The sequence below is a fragment of the Poecilia latipinna genome, unplaced genomic scaffold, assembly GCF_001443285.1.
Source record: "Poecilia latipinna isolate Pla-1442-1.1 unplaced genomic scaffold, P_latipinna-1.0 Scaffold685, whole genome shotgun sequence".
Classification (NCBI taxonomy): Eukaryota; Metazoa; Chordata; class Actinopteri; order Cyprinodontiformes; family Poeciliidae; genus Poecilia; species Poecilia latipinna.
Window position 1 is genome coordinate 57,015 of NW_015113301.1, and position 21,141 is coordinate 78,155.

The 21,141-nt window shown below is 35.9% G+C and overlaps 1 protein-coding gene across 3 annotated transcripts in view; it reads right to left on the reverse strand.

Moving 5' to 3' along the window:
* tnr (tenascin R (restrictin, janusin)) overlaps positions 1 to 21,141 on the reverse strand; it is a 110,141-nt gene that overhangs the window by 21,589 nt on the left and 67,411 nt on the right. For all 3 annotated transcript variants that reach the window (XM_015044657.1, XM_015044658.1, XM_015044656.1), the window contains 3 exons: positions 15,832 to 15,951; positions 13,135 to 13,278; positions 3,074 to 3,204 (listed from right to left, as the gene is read on the reverse strand). In XM_015044657.1, coding sequence (XP_014900143.1) covers positions 3,074 to 3,204; positions 13,135 to 13,278; positions 15,832 to 15,951 — 395 coding nt within the window. The remainder of the gene's footprint in view (positions 1 to 3,073; positions 3,205 to 13,134; positions 13,279 to 15,831; positions 15,952 to 21,141) is intronic.

The window sequence follows — 21,141 nt, forward strand, 5'->3', positions numbered from 1 at the left end:
TTTTTTGGATTACCACCCTGGGCATGCATGTGCATAAGTACAATAACAGTCTCAGTCAGAGAGTGGTCCGAAACACAAAACAGATACAAGAAATTAAGTGTCAGATCATTAGCAGGAGAACATCAACATCAATGCTTGTTTAAATGAATTATGAAGAAATTTCCTTTTTTTTTTTTTCATTGTGAACAATTTGACCTTCAGGAACAACAAGGTTAGAAAAACTGCAATAACAAATCAATTTATTTCTTCTTTGTTGCTTCCATGTTTCTTCTTCTGAGCAGACAGAGAGCAGAATCGAAATTTCATAAAAGGGAAATTATGGTGCTACAGCAGCAAAGTGGCATGTAGACTCCCCAAAATATAAAATATAAAATAAAAGGCCGAAATGTCAACATAAATTCTGCGCAGTTATTTAAATAACTGTAGTCCAAAGGAAGGTGCAAATAGTTTGATTAATTTGCATTTGAGGATGAAAAGAGTGTCAACTATCTTCTGTTTTATGTCCTCATTAGAAGCCAAAACTTCAAATCTCAGTGGGATCCAGAGCTGGAAGTAGCATGAATACTACTGCCAAGCCCTAAAGCCCTTAAGGAGAGACTGTAGAGACTGTATATTTCTGCTAGCCTGGGAATTATTTTATATCCTCCACAATGACCTGGAGAAAGTCGCTGGGGAGATGAATGTCTAAGTTTCCCTCATAGGCCTGTTACCCTCGGGACCCATCTCAGATACAGTTGAAACCAGATGTTTACATAGTCTGAATAAAAACACACATTTTTCCTCACTGCTGAAGGAAAATCAGACCAGATTTCTCTTGTTTTAGGTCAGCTAGAATTACCAAAATTATCTCTATTTGCAAAATGCCACAAAAAGGAGAGACAAGATATAAATTAATTATTTTTAATATCTTCAAAGTCAGAAGCTTGTATAATGAATGATTATTGTCTCTCTCAGATCCTCTTTCCAGGTCCATTCATACAAAAAAAAAAATATATATATACATATATATATAAAGACAGCTGGATTCGAGTTTGTAAATGCATAAAGGGACAAAGACCTTCTGTTTTGGAGACATGTCCTCTGATCCGATGGCCATAATGACCATTGTTACAAAGAGAGATGCTTGTAAGCCACCATCTTAAATGTGAAGTATGGGGTTGGCAGCATCATGTTGTGGGCTGTTTTGCTGTAGGAGAAACTGGTACATTTCATAAAATATGGCATTATGAGGAAAGGACATTATGTGGAAATGTTGATGTCACATCTAAAGACATCAGTCAGGAGATTAAAGACCAAAGAGATAACACTAAGCATACAACCAAAGGACAACAAACTCGATGTTTGGCGTGACCATCACAAAGAACTCATCTCAATCCTATGGCGAATCCCAGTTTTGTTAGGAGGAATGGGTCAGAACTCCAGCAAAGTACTGGGAGAAGCTTGTGGAAGGAAACCCAAAAGTTTGACCCAAGTCATACAGTTCAAAAGACAATTATTTCTTGTACTGACCAAATGTATGTAAACTACTGAATTCAAAGAAAGCTACAGAAAAATCAGTTTCTGGCATTTAGAAAATATAAATAATTTAGGTAATTTTAAATAACCTAAAACAAGAGAAGTTTGGTCTGATTCAACTTAAGACAGTGAGAAAAGAAATGTGTGTATGTCTTTTTAATTGGTGAATGTATATTTCTGGTTTTAGTAGTAAGTGAAATACAGTGAACAGCCGGATGGACCAAGTTGGCAGCAGAAGGCAGCTGATGTCCAGCCTAGTGAGCCAACGTGTTCATTTGCTTTGACTCAATATCCTGAAATAACTAGTGACAAAACCAACATCTTATTTTAGGCAGAGGTCACAAGATATTTTAAAATTTTTGATGTTTAATAGGGTACACCATGCCATGCTCTATCACAAAGCTTCCATTGGGATATTTCAACATAAGTAAATAAAAGTACTCAAATAAAATATAGAATTTTTATTTTTTTACTTTTGGAAACTAAACCCTAAAACAAGTAGTCAAAAATACTTTTTTTTTTATTTCATTATTTTAATGTATGGAACGGTTTGTGATAGAACAGATAGAACATGTGTTTAAATTTAGATTAAATAAAGTTTACCATTTTGCTTGCATGTATTGAAAATGACTGAAAATGTTACTACTACCCTAAAAATTTCAAAGCTTAAAATTAATATTTGCTTTTAGCTTGCAAGTGAGCATGTTACAGCGTCTTTTGTACAAGGAAAGGCAGTTTAAATGTTTTAAATTAAGACTATAAAAGTGTGGAATGGGCATACATCATTTGCTATTCTCCTTCAATACAAACATGACCCTGCAGAGAGGAAAAGGCAGCAACTGGGAAATGCTAATATTTTCGCTTTGAAAACAGAATTTTAAATTAATCATTTGAAAGTTTACTTTTGCATTTCCTGTGTATTAGTGCTCCCCAGTGAGCAACCACATGGCTAATGGTTCCCTTACAAGGTCACTGTGTTAATGTGTGTGCTCAGAAACAGGTAGACTTGTTGTGGCTCATCGCCACAGCAGGTCTCTGCATGTGGATTTAAGCACACAGTTCTCCCTTAACGCACTTCGTTACAATCACTCAGTCACATCAAAACCCTTAATCAAAATAAACAATGTTTCTACTGAGGCACATTAGGGTGATACTTCTAACGGAAAGGCAATTTTATCATGTGGCTGGTGTGAAACAATCTGTCAGTGTTGATGAACGGCTCATATACAGCCTGAGTGAAAGATACAATGCATATTCTCTAATGTATAATTGTAAAGGCAGCCACTTTGGATTTTCAATCCTACCCAAATTCTATGTAAATGTGTAGAAAATAACAGAATAAATTAAATAATTGGGTCTTTATTTTAGATATCCTTTAATATTGGCAAATAATTACTTTCTACTTTCCTTCAAAAAAGCTCTAGCTACATTCTTACTGGTGACTGCACAGAACCGCTGAACTTGAACACGCCGTCTTGTCCTCAGGTGTTAATGATAATGGACATACAGCATATTAGGCTGTCACCTATGTATAGAAGAACCATAGAATATCACTTACTTTCCGGCTGCCATCAGGAGTTTTGTAAGTGAGCATGTAGTTGTCTATTTCTGCAATTGGCGGCTGCCAGGAAATGAGACCGCTGCGGTGGTTCACTTCACTGGCCGTCAGGTTCACAGGTGCATCCATGGCTGCCAAAAGCAGAGGAAGCAAATGGCTTTACATTCGAGGAATAGTTCATGAAGGAAAAGTCATATTAGCACTTTTTGTAAAGACAGGAGTAAAAATATGCTTACAACTTTTAAAACACTTGAGAAGTGCAGTTCAGACATGCTAAAATGATTATGTGAAAAGGTTAACGTTCCTCCGTTTCAGATTCTTTATTCTTTATAGGGGCAAAATGCTTAAAACTTAATGCTGAAACCCATAACGTGTTGGAGAAAATGTCAACATGTTATTGAGCTACTGAACATTCGAATCCCCCTGATAAAATTTAAAGATAAATACCTAACACATTAAAATAAGCTGGTTTAATGGTCCACTCAAAAAGGTTACAAACCATAGTTTCTGCATAATAATAATAATTTAAAAAAAATCATGTCACATTCAGCTAATGAAGCCAATTATGTCGGATTTAAATTTTGACATATAAACAAGGTCTCACTGTTTGTTTGCTTTTTGATAAAGCACTCCTCCATGTCGGAGTGCTTTTACATGTAGCCTTATGTGGATATGAAACTCAGCTATTGTGAATTAACCATTTCAAATCGTGCAAGGCCATCATGGCCCTATTATAGGTATATCAATTGTGTATTTAAATGTCTAAATAGGAAGAAAGTAATTATTTTAAAAAGATGAAAACATTTTCCAACCTATTAGTTTAGGAAATAAAAACCAAACATTATTTGAGACAACCTAATGGACAAAAAACTGAACATGTTTAGCTGGATGTCAGACAGTAAGAGGAAAAAACAACAAAACGTATCTTTTTATAAATTGTATGTGAATATCTAATTTCAACTGTATATATTACACCTTACAACAAACACTGACAATGAAAATATTCCGTAATGAGATTTATTTTTTTTTTTTTTTACTTTGTCGTGATAGTAGCGATGAAAGCAAAAATACTCATGAATGAAGCATGTCTTTCTCAAAACAGAAAAAGAAGAAAAAAGGTGACAACATGAACAACCACACTGCAGGGCAACTTCAAGAGAAGCAAAATCACCATGTCAGTAATCTTAAAACCCCACAGGAACTTGTACAAACAGCAGCAAGGCACTTTTCTGTTTTACCAGAGACAAATCATAGCCTCCCAAGCATCCGAGCCGTTAATAAGAAAGCCCACCAAAGTTTTACTGCATGTTACATCACGCAATTCGTGTATAATTTCTTTGTCCCTATACACTTTGGAACAAGCCCTGATTACAGAGCCTTTGTTGGTACTTAAACCACATAAAAAAGCAAGCTCGCATCAATTTCCCCACCTTACATCACCCTGCAAGAGTCAACGTGAGATATACCGGCACAGCACCGAAAGCATTGACAAGCTGTAACTGCATTTTATTGTATGACAAAAAAAAAAAAAAAAAAAAAAATTAAATGACCTTCTATACACAAAATCTGTTTCCTGGAGTTACATCATGACTCTAGGGCGCATCATCAGTAAGTCACCCGAAAGAGCTCAGTCTGAGGAGGAAGGGGCATCAATACAAATAAAATGCAGAGGTGAAAATGTAGTGAAGATATTATATACATTGCTGTCCCTTTCTTAAACACACCTTCTGGGTTTTGATGTTTGCTTTCGTCTCCTTCATTCACTGTTTAGTAACACAGACTGTGGCTTCTATATTTAGTACCTCCTCTGTAAGAACAGGAGAATTACACTTTAGTTTAAAGACTGACCTAAAATCAAACCTGTACACCTCATTAAAGAGTATAAACACAAAGGAAATTCACACCATTGGAAGCACCACCTTTTGGTGAATTAAGTACTGAGGTGAGTACACACTGCTGCTGTGATCAATGACAGCTCTGTAATTAACAGCATGGACCAACGCTGATAACTTCCATATGGATGCGGAACGTATTTTCTCAACTGTAATGAAAGGCAGCTGTGAAAACTGTGTAAAGATTAAGTGAGAAAGAGAAAACAAAAGGTGTTTTAGGTGCGATGGGGATCAGATAAAGCAGCAACCTGCACACTGTGTTAAAGTTTGTTCTGTCTTTTCCTCTCCGTCACATCTTTAAGGAACTGGAGTAAAAGTACACTTTCTTTCTCTTTCAGCCTGTAGATCTTCCTCATCTTTCTCTTTCTACCCTCTTTTGTGTTTGTTTCTTTGTCGTAACCTAATCCTCTGTTGGTAGAGTAGTTTATAATGTTGCCTCATTAAATGTTCCTACCCAGGCCAACATTTTTCTTCAGCAAAACAAACAAACAAAAAGAAATAATGTTTCAGTCACACCTCCAGTTCACATTCAAACAGCTTTGCAGTCCAAATATTTGGCCGGCCCACTGGGAAATGTATCAGCTCTGCCAATTAGCCAATCCAGGCCTGGTTCAAAGCTGCAGTACTTAACAGTCATAAAGTTGTATTTTTGTTACAACTATCACTATGTCCTTACAGTAAGATATGAGGTAGACAATCTTTGAAAAAAATAAAAATAAAAAAAATCAAGCTCCTGTGGCTCCTCGGTCCTACTGCCATTTGCAAAAATACTCTACTGAGTCAGGATGTCAATCATGCTCGAGTAAATGCTGCTGTTGCCCTTCCCCCACACAGCACATACCGTTCTTCAAGCTCAAGAGTGCGGGTGAGTTTTTGCTGTGCTAATGGTTTAGAAACAACATTACGGGAAAACAAACAATTTCTCAAGTTCTTTGCAGGTTCGGTGGTGAAGGAGCAGCTTTTGAGGGAGAGCTGTAGCAGAGCAGAGAGGATGCATGGAGAAGGGACAGATAGGGCGTGCTAGTTCACATTTTAATACTTAGTCCACAGTGTTTTCAGAACTCCCTGCTGCGGCTTTTAGAACCACAGTTCTAGTCTATCGTGGCCAACAGTGAAAAGACCCCATATGTTATTCTCATCAAACACTCGTGTTGATGAACACAGATGGTGAGGATTATGTGGACAACAGTCTCTATTCTTCCTTCCTCTTCATTCTCCAATTAAGTCTGGCACCTCTATTTCATTCGCCCACAATTAAACCTTTGCACAAAGCACAGGTGAGCAGGTGTCAACTCCGACACCGTCTTATTCAAGCATGAGATTTGAACAATAACACTGAGATGAATGGGTTTGGCTACATCGGATGATCCATTAAATACGCCAACAACATTAGAGGAAGAAAAAAAAAAACACAAATATAAAGCAGCAGATGGAAAAGCAGCTCTATTTGCAGTAAATTGCTGTAATGATATAAGATGGACAAAGATATATTTTTTTTAAGTGGCATCTCTGGGACCTCTTCTAAGTAAATGGAAATGTATTCACAATGTATACAAGATTAATTTACTTCCTGCAGGTAATTAAAGAAAATAAAATATGAATTAAAGCGATGAAAATACAGTGATGATGGATAACATGATACAAGCACTCTTGCAATCTGGCTACTTTGAAAAACTAATGAAAAACTAACCAAATATATAAGTAGTGTGGAAAAATATAGCAACAATGATTAGGCTGACTGAGCCCAGTACGTAATTTCTCAGAACTACCATCTACAAGTGATTGGAGACTGAGAAAACACGTTACATTAATTACATTATCACCTGGAATCTGGCTGATTATTTCAAGAAAGTCTTTTTTTTTTTTCCAGCATGAAGTGTTGCTATGTCAGGAAAACAAGTGAAGTGAGACATAAAAACCTCGATTCATATTATGTACATGTATTTGTGGACAAGAACGTAAATTACTCCATCTATGTCTACCACTATGAGAAAAACTTGTTTCAGTGCATTAAGGTATATAGTTTCAAAAACAAAATGTAAGGCTGGAACTCTAATGTCTAAATTGAATTGATTATTTTGAGAAAACCAAAGCGTATAGTAACACGTTTAATTGCGCCAAGAGTGGAGCCAGCATGGTGATGGGAGGTTTTCATGAGGGAGTGTGCATTTGATTACTTGCTACCTAAATTTTATATGAACACATGCTGGTTAATCTAGTACAAAAGAGAAAAGATCAGATGCAAGTTCATGGGTTGCAGAAGGATCTGTGAGCTGCACCTCACCCTGGTGTGGTGATGGGAAATGATTAGAGCTGCATTGCTTTAATTATAGTTTTAATCAATCAATCAAATTTTATTTGCATAGCACATTTCAGCAGCAAGGCATTTCAAGGTGCTTTACATAATTAAAGAGAAAAAAGAACAGCATGACATTGAATAAACAGTAAGAAAGAGAAAGAGATTTTGGAAAAAGAAAAAAACGAAAAAGATTAAAAAAAAGAAAAGATAAAAACATACTTTTGTTACGGAATTTAAGCGCCTGTCGTTGCCGGACTCCGCCGTCCGTTTAACACGGGTATTATCCAGGCCCCGTCGCCTAACAGGACAAGGTCTCCAACCTCAGCAACAGGCTCCGTCCATTTAATGGAGCACCATTTCTTAGAGAAAAACGTAAAGGTATTTTTTTTTTTTTTTACTACAGAACTTTTACCTTTCAATCCTATTGCCAGAGAACATTTGTGGTGTCATGGTCTATCTAAGGTGTGCAGACTAACAGCTGAGCATCACAGCATATCCGTGTTGCCATGCCAGCATGATTTCAGTCCAGAACATTTCTTGTTCTTTCCTTATTTCAGCCTTTTGGTTATTGATCCAGTGTTTGGATTGGGTAGAAAGGCATTGTAGCAAAAATAAACTTCATGTAAAGGAGGCTAATTAATGTTTCTCCTAAAATGCTATGTTGAGTGTGCAATAGAAGAAGAAGAGAAAAAAAAAACACTGAATGAAAATATCTTAAAATATTAAGGATTCCTTGATATGAAGATTAAAGGCAGCCAGAATTGTCAGGTAGTTGAGGACAGGGTAGCATCATCATTGCCCAGTAGAGTTCAGCAGTGTAATGTGCATGTAAAAATGTAAGCGTTACACAGCTATGGATTTAACACTTGTGAATGTAGAACTGCTCGACAGGAAAACTGTTCCATAAAATATAGAATTATCTAAATATTTACCAATTTGTTTTATAATTTCAAGAAGTATGAACAGTAAAGCTGCTATAGTTAACATGTAGCATGACACTTTCATCTGAACTGTATCTGGATATTATTACTACATGAAACAAAGCCACACTGGTACATCATCATAATGCAAATTTTATTTGCTTCATTCAGTGATATACTAAAATTTATTTAAAAATCTGAAAAGAACCTTGCTAATTTAAACATTAGTTTATTTATTTATTTATTTATTTATTTATTTTTTAAAACTGCAGTTAACCTTTACCAACTAGTTACAAATAATTTAATTAATTTGACACATTTTTTATTGCATCCAAACACTGAACATGACTTGCTGGTGGCCCTCTGATAAGGTGCCTTTCACAGTCAAAGAACAAATTGATTTTTTGCTCTTCTTTCTCCATTTTGAGAACCACAGCAAATTTTGACACTCTTCTCGACAAGTTATTTTTAAGTGCCATTTGATCTCTTCACAGTACATGTCTCATCGATTCTTCTCCTGAGTTCTTCAACACTGGTTTTCCTAATAAAAATTTGGAAAAAAAAAACCTTCCCAATGAGCCCCCAGTTCAGAATTAAAAAAGGCTATTTTTTTTTTCCCATTGGTGAAAAGTGATTGCTTTGAAAAGTTATCCAGAACTTTATATGGATAGCATCTTCATCATCTGCATAATTTAGACTAAAGGAGACTACAGGGTATATTGGACAAACCGACTTCGCCTCATGGTGTTATTTCACCACCAACTACAAATGAGCACATCAGTAGAGGTGTGCAAGAAGTATCTAGAGGTATAATAATGACATGAATCTAGATAAGAAAAGAAAATCTAAGTTAAAATATGAACAACTGGAGCTGCAAGCAGTTTGAAAACTAGCAAAACTTTGTGTGAAGCTGAAAGCAAGCATGCAACTAGTCAGAAATGCACCCTTTGCCTGAAAATGTAAGATTGTGGTTATGTACTAGCAGCTCTTAACACTTGGTGTACAGCAATCCAGGAGGACTGTGGGAAGGTGCCCCAAGCAAGGATTATAGCTGCTTCATCGCCATACCAATAACTACTCAACAAGCTGACTGAGGCACATGAGAGAAAACGTCCTGCTACTCCAGTCAAAAATACTCCCCGAGACACCTGCAGCAAAGTCTGCTATTTTCCACCCTGAGAGCTTAAATATCAGCCTTCCGGGAGGCATGCTGTCTTACTCTATACTGAGCTCTTGAGGCGTACGGGCCAGACAACAAAACCACTCTCAGCTGTGTCTAAGAGGTTTGGGGATCTACAAAGAACTCCATCACTAATAAATAAATAAATAAAAGCGAAAGGGTGCGATTGGCCTTTTTTTTTTCCTCCACTTCTTTCTCTGCGACTTTGTGGAAATGTCACTTATTCCTAGGAGAAAATTTTAAAGTTTCACAAGTGAAACTTTTGCTGACCTTTTAGCTTGGGCAGCTATCACTGGCATTTGCAGAGATCTTTTAAATACATTGCACTGACCATGAGAAAATAACTTTGATTCGAGATCTCCTTCCCTGTAATAAATTATAACCAAGCAGGAGTAGATTTAATATTGAAATATAACTCCAGACAGACACAGCATCAAAGTTCAACGTATGGACTGGCATTTTATTAGTAATGGGATGCAACTAAAAACATAGAGATGGCCTGGCGGAAAAACAAGATATATAGACACCCTGTATATTTATAGTTACCTTCCAAATTTTGTTACATGTGCACATTGTATTGGTTGGTAAAGACGAAATTAAAAGACTCTAAGAAATATGAAAAAATAGATCCAGGAAGTGTTATTGACATGAATTGTCCAAACACGCTTAGTCACTTTTTCCTCACTAGGTGTTTTGAAGTTTTTTGCTATTTTACAAAAAACTTTCCAATTCATTAAAATATGGGGTATCTAACCATGCTCACACTGTGGCTGTTCCTCCAGGAGAAGATCTGTCGTCTTAGACATCTGGGACATTTTTAGGCAAAAATAATGCAGAATTCGCAAAAATTTGAAGATTTCCACATAAAAAAAAAATAAATAAAAAATGAAGATGGAACCCTAAGCAATGTATTTTGACAATTTATCAGCAAAAACAGATGATTAGGTTAGTGCACATAGAGGAAGTAATGATCTCTTTTACGATCACACGGTTACACATTTTCATTAACTTAGTTGAAACCATGTACATGATTTCTATTCATTACAATTATATAATTTTAGCTGAAAAATCATTTTAAGAAATGTGCAAACACACTCGCACAAAAGATTCAATTTAATGTGTCTTCCAGTCCCGTTTACTGCTGAATATGCACCAGGCTGACCTGATACTTTGTTCACATTATAACATAGTATAATAACCAAATTAATAACTAAAAGTCCATGCAGCCTTCCTAGAGCTTGTTTCTTATTAAAGAGGAAGCTACTGTTGCTCCATGAGGGATTAAAAACTCTCATGCTGGATGAATGTTTTGTTTTCCTCACAATAACTCAAGAAAAAGAAATGTTTTCAGAGCTACAGCTAGTAACAATTACTTTAATTGTATTCTGTCCCCAATAAGCTGGCAGATAAAGTTACGGATGCAAGTGAAAGAAGAAAAGTTTGAAGTGAAACTAGCTTTCAGAATGTGTCTCACCATGTCAACATGTTTGCTTTCAAGTCTACTGGAGTCATGATGCAACACTTGCCATATGTGGCTTGGTGTCGAGAATGGGAAAGTGATTGGAAAAAGCTGGACTGAAAAATACATGAAATTGGAATTTAGGTAGCAGCATAGCCTGAGTTCAACAAGGGCAGACCACCATGTTTGAAATGCTGTCATCGATCTTCTTAATATTTTTGTCAAATTCATATTTTTGTAAGACTTTTATCAGTCTTATTGATATTCATTTATTATATAAAACATTATTTTTTTTTACATTTAATAAATTATTTGTATTAAAATACAAATAATTTATTTTGTTATTTAACAGAAATGCAGTTTGGGTAAATCCCAACCTTCATCTAGTCCTAATGGTTGTTTGACTGTGACCTTCAGTCAAGTATGTCTAATTTTTAACTTTTTATTTTCTATAACAAATACCCTTTCCAATTAATGCCTTGCTTTAATAATTGTCTGCAAGCATTCACAGTGAAGATCTTCAGTCGATACTCTAGGTGTTTCTAGAGTCTATGTGTTACTCTTTCTGTGGTCTCTTTCTAAAGAAAACAGGGGTATTTGATAAAGTATAGAGAAAGATTTTCACCCAATGATCAAATATCATTTGCCAGCATCATCTTGCATGTCTTAATTGATTTTTTACCTTCTATTAAACTCCTTCATTTATTTATTTTTTAGCAGAAGAGTTTTTGACTGTGCCTCCTTATCATCCACAAGTAAACTTCTTATGATCCAACGCGGCAAACAACTTTTCACACTCTGTTGTTACATTGAGCTTTGCTCCCAGGTGGGATCTGAAACCAAACACCCCAGGCTGTTGGACAGACACATATTGCCTCCTATTATTCCTCAGAGCAATCCAAGCCAGACGCAAGAGACTTATTCAATATAGAGAGATTTAAAAAGCTGGATGTTCATCGTGTCTGTTGGCTGAGAGAATAGGACCCAGATAAGAAGTGATATCTCCATGGACTTTAGGTGAGAGAATTCTGTCACTCTGCTGACTGGGTCAGAAAGTGGATCGAAAGGATGTGGAGGAATGAACACCAAACCCTCTCAACTCCCTTCGATCCTCGTAAGAAGATTAGAAATCAGACAGAAAGTGCAGATTTTTTCATCCAATGCTAGATGGAAAAATTAATGAAGTCCAGAAAATCATTTGTGCTAAATTGACTTTTTTTTGTTGTACATTTGTCCTGTGTCCATCACAATATGCTCTAAAACAGGGATGCCAGTGGTGCAGTTGGTAGCACTGTTGCTTTGCAGCAAGAAGGTCCTGTATCAAATTTCTGCATGGAGTCTGCATGTTCTCCCTGTGCATCTCTCCGTGTACTCCGGTGTCCTCCCACAGTCGACAAACATGAGTGTGATATCGATTGGTCTCTCTAATTGGTCTCTCTAATTTCTCCTTTGGTGTGGGTGTGAATGCATGGCTGTTTGTCCTGTCTTTCTCTGTGTTGTACTGCGATGGACTGGCAACCCCCGTCTCCCACCCATAGACCATTGGAGATAAATTCCAGCACCTCTCCAATCCCAGTAAAGATAAGCATGTAAAATAATGGATGGACAGACGCTCCAGTAGAAAAATATGTGGGAAGTATAGAAATTACTGCAGGCTTTGTTGGATTTTTTTCAACAAATAAAGTCGTATAAGCAGAAATAGATAATATCTTGATAGCTCAAAAAATGGTCAAAACTAATGCCTAGAAATTAAATAACAATTGAAGCCATATCAATAGATTCTCAGCTAGCCCCAAATGACAAAATATGAACATGTCTTCAGTCTAAAAAATGTGCAACTTTGGTTAAAAGTTGAAAAACTGTCCACATACCATCCATACTCACGAAGACCTTTGTCTAAAAAGAGTTAACATGTTGTTATGGTTCGATCAAATAAAACCAAAACTGAGGCTAAATCTGAGCAGGAAATATTATCTAAAAAATAATGTTGTTGTATGTCTTCTGAGACAATAAAAAAGAGTAGCTGACTTCTAAGAAACAAACAAACAAACAAACAAAAAAAACTAAAAAAGATTTCCATGAATGTCTAAAAAAAAAAAAAAAAAGTACTCATTCATGCAAAAAGTTTTCCTGTGAATTAAATTATGCACCCACTGAGAGCTTGTGCAAACAGTGTGAAACATCTCAATTTGACACAGAATGGACTGAATCAGAATGAGAGAGGGCGTCCCACTGTGAGGCGCCACTGGTAACCACGGAGGCAGAGTGGAGCCGATTGTGCTGAGACCAGCTAAATAAATTTAACACATACGTGTCTGAAGGTTGGTGATCACAGTGCCACTTGTCAGGGGTCCTTTGGTGGCATACAGCGCCACTGAGTAGGTGGTGCTTGGCTTGAGGTTGGACAGCTGGTGCTCATGCTTGTTTCCTTCAACCAGGAAAGTGTCTGCTGTCACTAAAAAAAAAAAAAAAAGAGAGAGAAAAAAAATAAAACATAGCCAACAAGTACTTTTTTATTATCCTGAGTAAATTGTGAATTGGAAGAAATTGTTTTTGACTTTTTCTAAAAAAAAAAAAAAGGTGACAATAATTGCATATGTATCCCCACCACTTTGAATCAATACTTTGTTGCACAAGCATTTGCTGCCTTTACAGCAGCAAAAGTTGTCTTTTATGTCCAGAACTGTATGTCTACAAATTAACATATCTGTCCGTTCTTCTTTCCGAAATAACTCAAGTCTGATCAGAATCAATCAGCTGTGCATTTGTGACTAACATATAGAACGGGAAACATGTTTGGTCTTATCATTGGTCAAGCAGTACTTTAGTTTCTTATCACAACTGTAAGTGTTTTGTGAACTTAGACATTTGACAATGTATTTGTTTTGTTTAACTGAGTCTATAAAAAATCTTTAACAAAAAACAGTATGGTACTACAGCATTTTGTACAAGGTATTTGATGGACAACAAACTTCTCTATTTCTTATACCAATCTGATATGCAAGATCTTTCACTGCAAGAAAAATTGATGAAAACTTACATGCAATAAGCTTTCTTCTTTATAAGAGAATACATATTTCGCTTAATGGCACTCAAGTGCCTGAGAGTGACACAAAGTGATGGAGAGCACACCAGTTTTTGCTATTTATGTAGGTTTGCTTTTATGGATTTTATGTGGGTGTTCCTGCCGATTCAAATCTTTCTTGTAATGCAGTGCAATTTTCAGTGCAGTATTTATTTATTGATCTGGGTTGGCCATATTAACATTCAAGGGAATGTGTTGAAACCTTACTTTGCACTTTTACAAATCCTGGTTGATGCTTTTTTTTTTAAACAAATATCTGTTCAGCATACACATACTCTTATCTCATATCAGATACATTTCTTTGTCTAATATAATCTGGTTGCCTTCTAACCTACGAAGAAATTTATGTATCTATTCAGCCAAATGATGTAAAATTTAAAGGAGTAGCAATCCAAAGTGTCTCTGCAGTCACTTTTCCACCATATCGTGTAGAAATATTAAGAGAAGTCCCAAAAAGCATGTGTTAATTAGCTACTCAATCTGTGTTTTGCTTGCTTAAAAAGAACATCAACTCTTTCTGCTTTCGTATCACAGCATTAGTTCAAAAATGACCTGACTCTTCATTTCAAATCTGGACACAGAAGACAAGAACTGCATACAAAGTTCATGTTCTTTAACAACTGCATTGTTTGAACCAAGTTTAAATTAGCCATCAATCAAACAAAATGAGAAAAGGTCCTGCAGCTCTGCAATGTCTTAAAGGATCTCTAATCTCAATGTCAATGTCAATACTGTACAATTAAAGAAAAATAAATATAAAAATAAGGTTTAAGTGAAATAAGACTATGCTCCAAAACTGTCATTATAACAAAAATCAAAGGCTGAAGGATAAAAAAATGGGTCTTGAGCAAAGATTTAAAAGCCTCTACCATCTCAGTCTTCTGCATATGAAATTCCAAAGTTTAGGAGCATAAATTGCAAAAGGACAATCACCTCTGAATTTTAACCCAGATCTCGGAGCATCAAAAAGAAACCGACTGGCAGACCAAATTCACTACAATGTGAGTGTTAAGATAATTGAGATGTGATGCAGCCAATCCGTTTAAAATTTTAAAAATAAGACAATCTTAAAATCAGTCCTAAAACCAACAGGAAGCAAACGAACCGAAATCTGAGATGTGTTCTCATTATCTAGTACCTGTTAAAAGGCGAGCTGCCACATTTTCCACAGTTTGTAGACGATGCAGAGATGATTTAACTAGTCCAGCATAGAAAGCATTACAATAATCCAACCTTTGGTCTTTTGTTGGGCGGTTTGACTTCAACTTAGCAATTTGTCTTAGAAAAAACAACGACAAGGCTGCATGTTTGTCTGCTACTGGAGCACTATCAAAAACAAAACCCATGATGGACATATTCTAGCCTTTCTGGCTTGGTTAACTTGTTCTTTTAACATTTCATGCAGTTGAGTTTAGTCTACAGAAACTCCAGTTGGGACAAGTTATCTTATTACTGTCAAGTAAAATGGATAGTAGAGACTGTTCCCAACTAGGAATGAAACAAAAAATCTGAATGGGACACCACTAATTACTGTATTTATATCAGTATTACAACATACATAATGTATGTGGTATTCTTGGAGCATTTCAAACATTTGAAGATCTGCTAATTAGAGGCTAAGATGGGAAATGAGGGCTGAGTTCTTTTTTTTAATTATGTGCGAAAAACATCTAGCTACGCATAAATCACACAAAACTAAATAAAACATCAATCACATGTGAGCTTGGAAAAGTTCTAAATTGATGTCTTGAACTTTGGCAGTCACACAAGAGACATCCCAAAAATTAAAAACCTTAAATAGATGCAAGTACGTCATGCAAGAGACAAAAGCTGTGGAATTGTTGCCTTTCAACGTCTATTAATTTATTAGTTTTAGGGAAAAACAGAGAGCAAACGAATAAAAGCAAGCGGATGACAACTCACGCTGGTTATGTGTGATGGTCAGCACGTAGTTGTCCACATTGGACAGGGGAGGGTTCCACCTCAGCAGGGCACCTTGTGGAGTGATGTTGAGGGCTGTCAATTCTGCAGGCATGTCCATGGCTATGCGTATACAAAAAAAAAAAAAAAAAAAAAAGAAAAATGGTCTTGAAACTGTGGAGGGTTTTTTTATGCAAAGAGAGTAAAAGGGGAACAATTTTGGAATAAAAGAAGGTTAAAGATTTGGTATAAAAATGACTATGATGAAAAATGGAAGTCACATGAACATTACCTTGCACAGATTTATGCCTGCTGCCTATCACATTGCACAGACCCTAGCCGAATGAAAATATTTTATTCAATGAGTCTGTAGCAAAAGAAACTCTCTTTGAAATTCAAATATAATATAGGAAAACTCAAATATTCTCCTGAGCCTTCTGTTTCCCCAGCCTCTTTTTAATTCGTCTCTCAGACTGCTGGACATGCCACAATTGAGTTTGAATTTAATTATACCTTTAACCCGAGTGTTTCAACCCCAATTTCCCCTCAGGCAAGTTATTTTGGCAAGGCAGAGAGTGAGGCAGGTAGATGTGGAAATCTGAGTGAGAGCCAAGCTTCTGGACATATCAGATGATTGATACAAGCCTTATTAAAGCAGAAAAAATGGAATTGCTCTTATTTGCACACTAAAGTGTCGCACAGTTCCTTGTTTTGTTGCTTGAATAGGTGAACTAATCTCACAACAATTACATCAACTACAAAAAAAGTCAGAAAAATTAGTGCAAACCTCTCAAACTAATTTCCTAATATTAATAGGATTCATATCTCTCCATGTTTTGAGGCTTTAAACCTTTGCATGCTATTCTGTATGGCGTAGGAATATTTTAAATCACACCTATTATCAAAACCGATACTTTGGAGTTTGTAATATCTCGCTGCTGTGGATCTGCATCTTTAAAATCTGAAGATTACTTACTTAGATTTATTTACAGCTATACTAACAAATAAATAAGCAAACAAGTAGTGTAACAGTGTTGCAACCAATGGTGCCTAATCTCATGCTATGCTAAGCAGACATTCTGTCTGCACTAATGAAGATTTATTGATTTCCATAAACCAAATGGTAGCTGTTGCTGACTCTACAGCCTGGTGCTGTTGGGGGAGTGGGCCCTATTTATAATATTTTTTGGTTGTAACTTTGGGCACTCATTCACTGTGTAGAGCATTATACTTTCAGCACAGGATGGTCAGCCGATGTATCGAAGAAATAATTCTTGGGATGTTGACAACAGATGCCACATTATAGTTTAGTTTTCAACTAGGCCAGGTGATTAAAGGTTCAAACCCAAGGCTTCTAACGTTAAAAGGATGGTGTGATATGTAGCTGTATTTACTGAAGGAAAAACAAGTGGCTCTATACTTGGGTTTTGAAGAAAAAAACCCTCATTGAAGATCCAAAATGTCAAGTTCAACAGCTTAAATAAAAATGTTTGCATTTGTAATCAGTTTCAATCCATATTTTATTTAGAAACCGACACTAAATATATATATTTAGCTATAAAAAAAGAATATGATACACAAGTAGCCATTGTAAGGTTTGCATATATATATATATATATATATATATATATATATATATATATATATATATATATATATATATATATATATATATATTTTTTTTTTTTTTTTTAACAATCGCTCCTCTCTGCATCGCCTCTTTTTAATGAAACAAAAAAGTGATTTATCACTATGTGAACATGTACTCCATGTTAATCCCTGAGCCATACGGGGTGTTTGTGGTATCAACCTAACACTCCTACCATGAAAAGTCAAATATTTGTACCTGCTGCAGCAGCCATGTTTACCCTGTATATGAGCTGCGCCGTGGGGAGTTGCAGGGAAACCTGCTGATTTAGGATATTTTATGGTAAATACACTGCATGTGGAAGTAAAATGCTTGCTAATAGATCAATGTGAAATGTGAGACATGATCTGTTATTACAGCAGATTTCTCTGTTCCGCCCTGGTGTAGAGCCAATTGAGCTTAAAGCATTTTTTAACTGCACAATTATTATGCTGATTATCAGCAGATAATTATTACCCCACCATGACATTAATTTAAGTATCGCCTAAAAGCCTGGGATTATTATAAAATCTTACAGTGTGACTGACATGACTGTTATTTTGTTAAATACTATTCTGATGATTATAGAGCACTTAAAAAAAATACAACATGTCCCATCCTTAATTATATGTTGGAGTGCTCTAGCTAAGGATGACAGCTTTCACTGGGCCTGCAACACACGAGGGACACAAATGACCTGAAATAAGCTTTGCTGCTTTCTACCAAAAACAAAAAAGTAAAAATGTTTCTGCTATCTTTTCTTCAGTATTTTCTCACTTGCGTTCAAATGTTGTTTTGTATGTTGCATTTGTCCGGTTCTCTTTATGTCACAATATATATTGTCCATGTGATTTAGATTGTAGTAGTTGTAAAAGTTGTACACTAAAGTTTTATAAAGCAATGTTAACACTAAAATCCCTCAGGGTTATGTAAACGATTATGTATGCCTACAATCCCTTTGTACAATAATATAAGATATTGCACATTATGCCGTCATGTAGCTATTTGTTCATTAAGGTAACTACGACGTTGCACAAACACATCATGGCGATATTGACTAACAATATAACCATTATGACCAAAATAACAATAAGTACCATTATGATGCTAAATGCTGTCAATAACAATCACATGAAGCGGCAATGACTCTTAAGTAAAATTGAGTGCATTCGATATAAAATCACCAATATATCTATATAATTTGCAACAGATGAACAGCTGCGTAGTGATGCTTATTGAACACCACAGTAAATGTTTTGTGTTTAATACTAAATACTACCAATATTTTCCAACAGTGTTTAGCCTGTTCAGTCACTTCGTTCTGTTTTAATTGGGTTGTAAATCAAAAATCTAATCTTTGCATTGCCTTCTGATATTATTTGGCTATATTTCAGTAATAATTGTTCAGTATTTTACATACACAACGTGAAAAAGTGCCAGAAGTCAAAGTTATTTAAAATAAATTGTTCCTGACATTCAACTACTTTTCTGTGAGTACATTAGAAATTGGTTCAAACAGCGAAGCCTTTTTAAGTATCTTGTCATTGAAAGGGTCTTCTGACATCGAGTTAAAATAAACCTTTCAGGTGGTTTTTAGAAGAACTAGAATCTCAGCAGGTCTAGTGAAATAAAAAAAAAAAAATACTTTTACTTTGCTGGTTAAAAAGGTGGCTGATTAAGATGTTTGAGTTGTGAAAAGTGAGAGGTCTTCACACTGCGAGTACAGTTATAATCCCTTTAAACAAATTGCTACATTGTCTATGTTTAATGTCAGGAGTTTCATGTTAGATTAAAAGAACCTGCCGTTTTAGCAAAACAAAGAGTGGCTGGCTGCTATTTTCAACCTTTTCCACAATAATTGATTATGAAGGCGAGTTATGTTGAAACTGCTGTGATTTTCAAGTCATTAAATACTCGGCTGGGGTAAGGCTGGATTACTCCTCCAATCCCCTGTTAATGTATTGTTGTGGAGAGCAAAATTGTCCCCAGTTGAACCTTGTGCTATGTGAAGAAAATGTTATTTACCACTTCTAACAAACTTGACTTTAGAGTTATGTTCTTTTCAGGCAAGTCCCAACGACTCTGCTCAATGCAAGCATACTGGAATTATTGAAAGAATTAGTTGATAGAAATGTATCTGAGTGCTGGAAATGTTCCTTCATCAAACAGTATATGTTATCAAGCAACAATGAGCCACTGTGCTATTCTTTGGTTTCGAGAATAGCTTTACAAAGGCAAATAGGATGTCCTTTGTTCTTCTGATTTGTGACTAACACCTCATTTCAAAGCGAAAAACCTTCACATGTACAAAAGAGAAAAAAAAATAGTACAGCAAGACCCAGACAAGGTAGGATTAAGAAAAGAGAGAAGGAAATAAATAGGAAACATAAGACAGAGAGATGAAGGAAGAGGGAAAAAGGCAGAGACAGACAGTTATACCGGAAGATCGAAGAGAGTAAAATGGATAAAGAGATAAGTGAGGAGAGAAAGCAGCAAGAGTGATGGCTCAGAGTGAGATGGAGCTGGGAGGTGGTAACCAATTACAGAATCGTGGTATGGACACTTTCATCTGTTGCTCCAGGAAAGAGTTCTACAGTGTCAGCTGTATCTTATATTTTATGTGACATCTTTGTGCAAACTCTTGCATGAAACCCAGTTGCACAGGACAAATTGGTCTGATGGTCCAGCAAAGAATGAAATCCCAGATTATTCTTGCAAATTAAGTCACATTTGTTGTAGCTTGAAAATGGTCATAGTAATCAGAAAAGAAAATTACATATGAACATTTTTAAGTTTCTTATCTTAATCTTGTTTTAAGTGTTAAATCCTGAGATTTTTGAATTTATTACATATACTACCAAAACACTGCCATCCATCCATCCATCCATCCATCCATCCATCCATCCATCCATCCATCCATCCATCCATCCATCCATCCATCCATCCATCCATCCATCCATCTTCTGCCGCTTATCTGGGGTCGGGTCGCCTAATTAACACTGTTAATTATGGTTAATGGTTCATTTTGTCAAAAGTTTGTTCCGTTTCTCGTGATTTGTTTAAAAGTTTCCCGGAGTTACACAGTCTTAGCTCCACAATATATAAGACAATTACTCAAAAGCAGTGTTTGAGGCCTACTCTTCGATCCCTTTAATAAACATCACCATGAAGCATTTGTCTGCTGAGAGGCCAATTTGGCACCATAGACAGAATCACTCTGGTTTTTGAGCGACCTTCTGAGCACCACCTGGATTTACATGGAAGATGCATTAAGCAAGCACAAGAAACAATAAAGCATTTCAGAAAAAGAAATATTAAAATATAGATGCAGGCTAATGAAGGCTAATACAAGCAGATATTGAAAACAATTACTGATTTAAAATAAAAAAAAAAGAGTCAAGGTGCGTTTTCCTTTGCGCTACGGTTGACAGCAGGGTGGTGATGTTCTGAATCCTACACAGACATTAAAACACACACTAAAGCTACTCACTGTCAAAACAGCATATCAACATATCTGTAGCTATTAAGAACAACAGATACTGTAGTAAAACGAAAACAAAAATATTAAAAAAAAAACATATTGGTGAGTAAGTTAAGTGCTACATAATACCAAAGCTAATGTAATACGGCTAAACTGTTGTGGGTTATTTTACTGCCCTTTACAATCAGTGATTTTTCATGCATTT